General features: G+C 38.7%; 1 protein-coding gene across 1 annotated transcript; it reads right to left on the reverse strand.

The window, feature by feature from the left end:
* Positions 1 to 1,514: 1,514 nt before the first annotated feature.
* Positions 1,515 to 1,985, reverse strand: LOC119995543. The gene has a single exon (XM_038842056.1). The coding sequence runs from the start codon at positions 1,983 to 1,985 to the stop codon at positions 1,515 to 1,517; it is 471 nt and encodes a 156-aa protein (XP_038697984.1).
* Positions 1,986 to 10,631: the final 8,646 nt, after the last annotated feature.

Here is a 10,631-nt window from a genome sequence, read left to right on the forward strand (position 1 = left end):
TTGTTGATGTCCAAGGCTTTTTGGCCAAGATGGCTAGTCGGACTCCAGTCTCGGTTCCGTGAACTCCAATTGTTGGGGCTTCAAGTTTTGCTGACCCTTAACCACTTTCTGAGGAGAAAATAACTGCAACAAATAAACTTCTAAAGATTCTTAGCGCTATTGATCCTGTGACCTGCCCGCACCATTCAATGTTCAACAATCTAAAGATTGTAATAAAAGACACTATGTAGGCTTCAGACTTATCTGACTCTGTTCGTGGAAGGCTCTTGACTTTCTCAAAAGATCTGCCCATTCTCATCTCTGACTTCAGCAGCAACAAGAATCACCTTTCAGAATTAAATGCTAAAGAAAAGAAATGTGAGGAGCTTGATGCTAACCTTCAGAGTTTGGACAGTGAGCTGAAATCTTCTTTGACTGCTAAGGAAGATGAGCGGAGGACTGTTAAGAAGTTGAAACAAAGAATCATCACCCTCCAAGCCGAAGTAAAGCTGTATGAAAAGACTCTGGCTAGTATTTCTCATAAGAATGCTATCACCCTTAAGGATTCTGAGGCTGTGTATGCTCAGGCATTCAAGTTGGATGATCATGCAGCTAGTATTGCTAGTGAGAAATCTTTTATTAAGGTGAACACTGCAGCTTCTATTGCCAAATACGACCAATTGAAAGAGATTTATGTTGAGTTAAATATCCCTTCTGAAGAAGTCTCTCTTTCTACTGCTACAGTGTCGATTGATGTGCCACTGGCTGGTGATAAAGCTGCTAAGGACGCCTTCGAAAGTGTTGCTTGATAACCTCTGATCCTAATAAATTACTAAATTCTTGCTGACTTCTTCCCCTATTTCTATTTTACCTAGGTTTCCAACGAGGTTCACTTGAATGCTATTGGTAACTTAATAGATTTTATGTTTTTCTATTTTGGGCTTTTTGGTGGTGCATTTTGGATATTGTTTTAGTTTTTCTAAATGATAAATGGTGGAGTAATTTGGATACTGATTTGGCTTCTTGAATGACTGGGTTTTATTGTGGATAGGGTAGAATGGATGAAATTTTATTCTGGGTAAAGGTATTTTTTGGCTTTTTCTACAGGGTAGATGGTTAGCATAAAACAAACTTATCCATAACTTCCCATAGAGTAGGGTAATACCTTTTGAGGTACTTTCCATTTATAGGATGCTTGTGTTGAGTTCCGTCCAGATCTCGTAACCAATAAACACTGCATTTCTTCACTTCTATCACTTGATAGGGTCTCTCCCAGGATGGTGACCATTTGCCATAGGTTGAGTCTCTTTGACCAATAGGAATAACAGCTTTCCAGATCAGGTTTGTAACAGCAAATGTCTTTTCTCGTACTCTCCTTTGTAGGCCTTCATAACCTTCTGCTTTTAAACTTTAGGATGATCATAGATGGCAAGTCTGACTTCATCAAGCCCTTCCAGCTTTGTCATCATGGTCTAATAGTAATTTGTAGGAGAGAGTTGATTTTGTAAGGCTACCCTTATTGATTTGAATGCCATCTACATGGAAAGAACTATATCGTACCCATAAGTCAGCATAAAAGGTGTAGCTCTTATTGCTGTCCTTTTTGATGTCATGTAGGCCCAAAGAGCTTCTGATAGTGCCTCATGCCAAGCCCTCGGCCTATTCTCCACCATTCTCTCAATAATGTTCTTCAATACTTTGTTGGTAGACTTTGCTTGGCCATTGCCTTGAGCATAATTTGGTGTAGAATGTGAAATTTCAAAGCCATACGTCAAGGCAAAAGCTTGTACCGGATCTCCAAAGAAAACTGTGCCTTGGTCTGTCATAATATTATGGGAAAGACCAAATCTATGAATGATGCTCTCCTTGATGACCTTTATCATATCCTGCTGAGTTACAAATTTGAGTGGAAAGGCCTCCACCCTTTTTGTGAAGTAGTTAGTAGCTACTATGATGAAATGATGGCCTTCGTTAGAAAGTGGGAGGATCTTCCCAATGACATCCATAGCTCATCACCTAAGTGGCCATGGCTTCATAGCTTTTTGCATGGTAGTAGTTGGTACATGTTGAATCTGTCCGTGTATCTAGCAAGGCTGACATCCCTTGGAGTATTGAATACAATCTACCAAGATAAAAGGACACTAGTATCCATACCTTATGATGAGTCACCTCATTTTTCTACTTACTTGATGAGCTCCGCAAACTCCTTCATGTATTCTGCCATAATCTTCATAAACTCCAAACTCAGATATCTCAAGAGTAAATCATCTTCTGGTCTGCCTTAAAGTTTGGATATTTCAGGAACTGGATCAAAGGATGTCTCCAATCTGACTCTGAAATCTCTACATGAAACGCGTCCAGAACAGCAAATGCCCTTCTTTTGACAGAAGGCAAAAGTTTCATGTATACTGTGATGATTCTATCATAAGCTCCTTGGGGAATTTTAACTCTTGTGGCCACCTGTGCAAGCTCGTTTGCTTTTGTATTGAATCTCCTTGGAACATGAGATACAACTGTGTCGTCAAAATCTTCTGGAAGTTGCTTGGTCACCATATAGAAAGGTGCAAAGTCTAGACTATGACATTTGTAGGTACCTCCCAAGTGGTTGATCAGCAATTTGGAATCTCCAAAGAATTCAATGTTTCACGCACGTAACTCTTTAATGATCTCCAATCCAATAATGACTACTTCATACTCTACATGGTTGTAAGTACAATCAAAATAAAACTAAAGGACATAAGAGATTTTTGACCTTTAAGAGAGATGATAACAATACCACATCCTAACACAAATTCTTTTTTGGATCCGTCAAACATGAACGTTCGTTGAGTATAGGATATCAGGCATATCCTTAACTCTGGAGACTCCATTTCTTCAATGTCTACACAAGAATGATCGGCAAGAAGGTCTGTGAGTGCCTATTCTTTCACCGCCTTCTAAGGTACATATTGGAAAGAAAATTTCATTAGAGCAATGGACCACTTACCGATTCCTCCTCTGATAATTGGTCTAGACTGCAAGTATTTGATTAGGTCAGTCTTACATAGAAGTAAAACTGTGACTGGTAGCATGTAATATCTGAGATTCGTAGCAGCAAAGAACGAATACATAGATACTCCTTGATCTTCTGGATTGCTTATTGATGTTTGTCCTCCTAGATGAATCCTTCTTCCTATTTCAGTTTTAGGAGCTCAAAGAATACCTAGACTTTCCCAGCAAGATTAGAGATGAATCTTCTGAGGAAGTTGAGTTGTCCCAGGAATCTTTGGAGTTCCTTCTTGTTGCTAGGAGGTTGTGCTTCAAGATTGGCTCTGGCTTTGTTCTTATCATTCTCGATGCCTCTTTGATGAACCAAAAACGCTAGAAAGTTTGTGGTTGAAACTCCAAAGGTGTACTTCAAGGGATTCATCTTCAGCCTGGGTTTTCACATTCTAGCCAGTGCTCGCCTGAGATCTACAAGGTGCTCCCTGTGAGAAGAAGACTTGACTACGACATCATCAGTGTATATTTCAATGAATCGGCTAAGCATGTCATGAAAAATAGAATTCATGGCTCTTTGATATGTAGCATTCCTTGATTGGTAACCGATGTTCCACCAACTCCCTAGAAAGGCCAGACATTTTATTGTAATCCTACGCAAAACAGTCTTAAAATTCTTCAAGTAATTGAATCATTTCTTCTCTGATGTTTGGAGGCAGGAGTTGATTGATGAACAATGATCGTGGAGACTCTTTTGTTCCAAAATTGATTCCATCTAGAGGATCTTGAACATCAACTTTCAAGTCATCTAGCTTTACTGGAGCTGCTTCGAGTTCCTCTCTCTGGATAGCATGATCTATCGGTTGATCCTCTTCAAAGACCAATTCAACTACATTTACTAGGGAGTCAATCTGAAACAAACTCTCCAAACATTTTTCTACTAAGTAGGAGGTCATCAACATCATTGACTTCTTGGATGATAGGGGCGATCAACCTATAAATTTTGGTCATGAAAGGGCCGAAAACCTGAGTGTAGATAGATTTTACCTATTCTAAGGATAAATCCTTACTAAAGGTAAGTGATTTGGGTCTACCTTGCTTCTCCAAGCCTGTAACTCTGAGGTTGCCAATGTCTTCATCATAAAACCTAGCTTCTACATAGTTTGCTGACGCTAAAAATGGATTTTTATCTGCCCTGATCACTTCTATGTCATTCTTGTTTCAGAAGATGACGCATTGGTGTAAAGAGGATGGAACTGCCATGCAGGAGTGTATCCAGTCTCTTCCCAATAGAAGGTTGTACGAAAAGCATGAATTAATCACAAAGGACAGAGTGGTCATGGTCTCGCTGCTAATAGTGAGGTTTATAGCCAGAATACCCTAAGCTGTAGATATACCTCCTACAAAGTCTGATATAGTAGCATTAGTAAAAAAAAAATTCAGACTCTTGCCTACCGATTTTGTGCATAGTAGACAAAGGCATAAGGTTTGTTGTTGATCAATTATCCAACAAGATTCTGTTGAACCATATTGAGTGTTGGGTTTTCAAACATGATGTAGGACGTTGCCTTATCTTTTGAATTTGTAGAAGTTTCTTCTTGAATGACCACCACTGGTTGGTTTCCTTGAGACTTTTCTAGAGAATGTCTCTGGGACTCATCTTTGATTAACTTCTGGCTCTGTTCTTTAATTTGCTCCTTCAGGATAGTAGCAACTGTTGGCTACTCCGTGATAGATAGACTTGCTACTGGGATTGCTTCAACATTTGCAACATCTCTAGGTAGAATATAAGTCATATTGTAGGAGAGATCTTCGGAATAACTTGGGCCTATAGAAAATTTTCCATTCTTGCCCCAAACCCTATTCTTGTAGTACAGTAGGCTGACGCCTCAGGAATGTTATCTTCTTTGAGTCAAGAATGTCTTTCTTCTAAGTTTCCTATTGGTACAAACTCCTCTATTGAACATGCATTTCTTTTGTTAGATATTGAGCCATTTTCTTGAAAAATGAATGGTAGTCGATTCCTCCCAAGGCTAAGGAGAAAAGGTCACCAGCAACGAACTTAACGTCTTCTTTAATAGACTACCTAGATGGGCACTGGGAAGGCTCTTCATTTCTTTTGCAACATTCTTTTCTGAGTCTTGGTGAGTGTGGGTTTATATTTTGGATGTTGGACTTTTACCCAAACATTGATAAGAGAAGCTGAAGGTTTGACCATCCAAGACCTGGGTTAAGATGAACGATGATGGATTGGCCTGGTATCGAACCTTCTTGCTCCCTTGATCCCTTTTCCACTATTACCCTACTAAAATTTGTTAGAACATTTTGAATTTACCTTCCCTACATTGAACTTACCCCCTGAGCCAGGACCCGAGCTTGAAGCTTCTGACTTCTAGAAAGAAGCCTTTAGTCCCTTCCCTAGAGTTGGGATGAATCTTCTTTATTTTTGCAAAGGTTGTCTCTGATTGAATATCTTGTGTCCGCATTCTGAGCAAAACGTCAGCCTTCTAGAGGGTCTCATTGGTTACTGCCTCTATGAAAACTTCTTATTGTACTAGAACTCCTTAGGATTTGGTGTCTAGAAAGGAGGTCTTTGGTGTCTACTATGAGGTCCGGCCTTTTAAACATCTTCCGGGTTCACCTTTTACCTAGGAGTTGATCTAGGCATATGGCCTATGTTGGCTGAAACCATTTCAGCTCCTATCTTCAGAGGAAATGGATTAGAATTCATTCCCATTGTTGGTTCAAGAACAATAAAATCTCATCTCTCTATCCTTGCTTGAATTTCATTCCTGAAAGCTACATAATCATTGGTAAAGTGGCTCTAAGATTTGTGATACTTATAATAAGTTTTCTTCTGGATTTCTTCATGAAGAGGAATTCTATGCCCAGGAAGTAGCTTGATCATTTTGTCTACCACAAGGTAGTCAAAGATCTTCTCTGGCTGACTTGGATAATCCTGCAACTGGCTGCTTAGAAGGTTCTAAGTTGAAAATATCTTTGCAAATGTGGGACTTCTTGCTCAGAATTTCTACTACAACCACCTCCTGGTTAAGATCATCATCGACATTAGCCACCATGTAGTTTGAATCCCTATAGTAGGTTCCTTTGGACGAATTGGCCATGTCTTGCTCTTTTTTGAACACTCTTTCATAGCGAACAGAATTGGTAGTCAGGTGAGAAAAGTCTTGGAAGTCTAAATCTTCAAACTTCTTCCTGAATTGAACAAGCATCCCTTTCACCGCCAATGTCACCACTTCACCTTCTGGAATCTCAGTGTTACATTGAAGTTTGGCTTCATTGAATCTAGTAAGAGACAAATCCGCCACCATGACTTCTGGTTCTTCTTTGTAGAATTTCTTATGGAAAGCCTCCTCCATGTCTGTCTATGTATCAATAGAGTTAGCGGATAATTTGATATGCCAAGAGAAGGCTATACTCGTGAGAAAGTTCCCAAATCTTTTCCAAAGAACGAGCTATATGCTCCACGGTTGATTAGGTGTCTTTTCCAAAGAACAAAAAGAAATCAGGAGGCCAAAATCCTCTAGGAAGTGGAATACGATATACTCTCTCAATGAAAGGCATGTGGTACATAGGTCTCCACAAGCGCCTAGGGCCTAGCATGCCCTAAACTATGTTCATGACCTAATCCCTGTTCACTGCCTACTGAGGTTGTTGCTGAATCATCTACAACTGGCGGTAATGCTGTTGAAAGCAAAATAGACCCTGCCTCATGAGCTCTACCTAGAGGTAAGGTTAGTGTTGCTGCTGTTGTGGTTGAAAATACTACTATCTCCAAAGATCTACAGGAGGTGTCACATGAGAAAGTCTTTGGTTTGTCCCGTTCATAGCCCTCTGCTCATTCATAGTTGTTCCCAAGGGAATAGTTATGCTGCCAATGACACGAACGACAGTAAATAGAGTTAAAGAAGTAGAGCCTGAAGGCATCACTTGAAAACTCTTGTCTTGCGTTCCATGATTCTGAATGTTCTGCATTGGAGCTGAAAGAATGGCTACAAAAACTGGAGTTGGGTTAGTCACAACAAGGTGGCCATTTCTGCTACTATTGGAATTTGATGATGATTGGTTGACCTTTAGCATGGTGGCCAGCAATGTTAGGAATTGTTGCGACCATTGAGGTAGAGTTGGTTGTTGGATGGTATGTATCGAGTGTTGAGGAATAGGTGTTGAAAATGCAACTTGGTTTAAACCTTGCTATATTGATTGAAGAACTTGTCAGAACTCATGAGAATTCCATTGAAGAGCCTCCTTCAGGAAAGTCTGCTGACAAGCTTACTACATGTTCTTGGCTATCTATTCCACGGACTGCATCAAACTATGGTTTGCCGAGGAGAATTCTCTGCTCAAGAGTCTGCTGAGTACAAGGCTCACATTACCTTTTCCTTTTCCTTCGTCTTCGCATTAACGAGTAGGCTAGAAGTTGTTGTGTGATTCCCTTGATGGAGACAGCGGAGACGGGTCTTCAGTTGGTTAACCTATTGATACTTTTCCAGTCCTTTTTGTCATGACTGCAAGTTACTAACACTTCATGGTGTGCGAAAAATATTTTTATCATCTTCTACGCTGGATAAGAGACATCACAATACTGGTTGCTTTTGATACTCACGTCCCAACAAGTGTGCCAAAAATATATTTATCGTCTTCTACTTTGGACAAGAGATCTCACAATTTTGGTAATAGGAATAGGAATTTTATGGATATGGATGTTGGATTTGCAAGTGTGCCAATGCTTGCTGTCAGCCCAAAGGATTTGATAGGATGGTTTGTAGGATTCTACACCAAATTTGACCTTTGCACCAAACAAACTGTGCGTAGTTAGAGAACACAAACTGCTGGCTCGAGGTTTGTCTTTCGGGAAAATTACTTAAAATGCCTGGAGTGTCAATCTAAAATAAGCGAGAAAAAAAGATTGATCATCGGAATGAAAAGAACTCATATTGGAATGAAATAAAAAAAACAACACATTGCTGGAATGCATCAGGATCTTCATTGAAAAGGGATACATCCTGTGATATAGGCTGCTTTACAAGCTTAAACTAAAACATAGCTGTGGGGGCTTTTGGAAATGTAAATCTATGTAATAGTTGGCGTGGAGCCATGCTAAATAAAAAAAAAAAAAGTGGTCGGAACCATTACTAAGAAAGCAAATAAAAGATTGAAGACGTTGGGTCCGTGTTTGACGCCGGGTAGTTTGCTGTTTCTTCTTCTTCTTCTTTTATAGTGCTAAAAAATGAGTACTTGTTCTGTTGTTCTTCAAGTGTATATCGTGGGACATCATGGGCATCGTGGTAAGACCACTCACTTGCTGTTTCTTGGAGCAACTAGGTTAGCGGGCTTTGTAACCACAACCTTCTCCTGAATATGGGAATGATGGCACCATCTCTCAGGTCATGCTTCTTCTTTATAGACGAAATGGACTCTCTTGGATGTCGTGGTAACTTCTGCTTCGCGAGTCTTCAAGCTTCATGGTCGAAAATATGAGAACATGGCTCATGGTAATCATTTTATTGTTGCTTCTGTAGGAAAGATCGTGTAATATTGTGAACTTATGAGTTATGCAGAACGAACGTGGGGTTAAGCCTCGTGAAGTCGTGCTTCAGTTGGAAACATGTTTAAGAGAAAACTGGGTTGTTCAGCTAACAGAATTCTGATTCTCCAGGACCCTATTTGACGTAGTCCAGCTAAAATCTCAGTAGTTATCCAACAAACCATTTTTGAAACAAATTTATCCATTAGGACCAAGACTCCCTGAATTGTAGCAGTTTGGATAGCAAATATTGGACAGTCCTAATTTATGGGAACTAATTCCTAGATTTCAGGCCAACAACCAATTAGAAACCTACAAATTAAACACCGGTTAGTATAAAATTCTCCTTGCCTCCACCACGTGTCACTAGGAGATTAGCCACTTTTGTGCACTATGGGTCCCGCTTGCCATATATCAGCTGACTTGTAGGATTTGTTTTTGCTACAAACAGGAGTACAAGATCAAGTAGACCCTTATATGATAATTCCTCTTTATATATAAGTTACCAAAGTAAGGGTGTAAAGTAACAGTCACTTTTTATTAGTGTGGATGAGTGAGATGACAAGTGGGGCCTACTACTTTGGGTCTCACATATTTCAAATCAATGGTGCAAACATAAACCCTTACTTTAAACATTTATGTGAGAATTCCTTTATATATAAATAAATATACATGACTAATGAATATAGTGTGATAATTTATTTTTCCCCAATTAGATTGTAAATAATTAAGCCTTTAAAGTTTTTTTTTGTTGACAAGCTCTTAGCCAAAGACATAAATATTACTATATACAATGGACAAATATATATAAATTACGTAGTATAATTTTATGAATGGTAACTCAAAATTACATATGAATTATTTATGACAGCTTGATATCATATGCTCACCAAAAGGGGCAGAATCATGGGTAAAAAACTTACGTAAGAGTTCTGACATTTAAAATGTCTAGTGAATATATGATTATGGTTGTTAATTAAGTTATCATGTCGTTACATTAGGTGGAAGGGCTTGGAAAATTTCTTGAAGATGGATCGTGTTCCTCTATATCATGAAGTGATAGAGAAATGAAAGGATTTAAGAAATCACACGCGAACTTGACTTTCTATATATATATACATACACACAGGAATTCTCCTATGCACACTTAATTTATGCACATTATATACGCACTTCTATCTCAGCCGTTGGATCTCACCAACGGCTAAGATTAAAATAGTCTTTTTAACCCCAAATCAGCTATACGCCTATACGGGTCTTCGTCTTCGTATAATGCTCTTTTCGTCTTCTTCAATTTACGACCAGAGAGGGGCAAGAGAGACCAAACCTTTCTTTTATGCAACATAGAAAGTGCTAGCACTATAAGACATTTGGGTTTCCGTGACAAGCTCTGTGTGACAATCAAAACAATTGTCACCAAAAGGGAAGTTTTTGTGACAAATTTTTTTTGTTGTCGCTCATAATTTTATTTAGTGACGATAATATTCTGTCGTCACTAGAGAAAACCATTTAGTAACCCCATTTTTCTTAATCATCACTAAATGTTGTAATCGAAATAAAAAATAAATTTTTGACAAAAGTCAAAGACAAATTCTATGTCACAACAAGAAAACTTGTCACTAATGGTATATTTTTTGTGACTAATTTAAAATATTGTAACTAAAGTTCTTAGCAAAAAATTTGCTGAAGTTTATAGCACAAAATAAAAGCGCCAATTTATTCCCCTTTACTTACCATGAAAATTTTGTCGTCACATTAAAGTATTAGTGACAAGGATAAAATGAAATTTCTTATAACAAAATATTTAATTACTTAGAAAATTATATTAAAATAATAGAAAAGAGTTTAACCTAATTGATCGAGAGACCGACTCCTCAAAAACACCTTCCTTTGTCAGATAGAGTGAGGGAGCCAACATCGAAGTTTGGCTGTGCGCGCTTACCATTGAAAGACGCCCATTGTTCATCTTCTAGGTCTTCGTCCGTGGCGCAACAGAGCTCTCAACCATGGTAATTCTTCCTTCTCTTGAGACTCCCAATCTCACATATTAATTTCTGGAATCATGTATTCCGTGCTGTGTTGTTGGCGTTTAGTTTTCTTTTCTTCGAATCTGATTTCTGACTAT

The sequence above is a fragment of the Tripterygium wilfordii genome, chromosome 3 (genome assembly GCF_013401445.1).
Source record: "Tripterygium wilfordii isolate XIE 37 chromosome 3, ASM1340144v1, whole genome shotgun sequence".
Lineage (NCBI taxonomy): Eukaryota > Viridiplantae > Streptophyta > Magnoliopsida > Celastrales > Celastraceae > Tripterygium > Tripterygium wilfordii.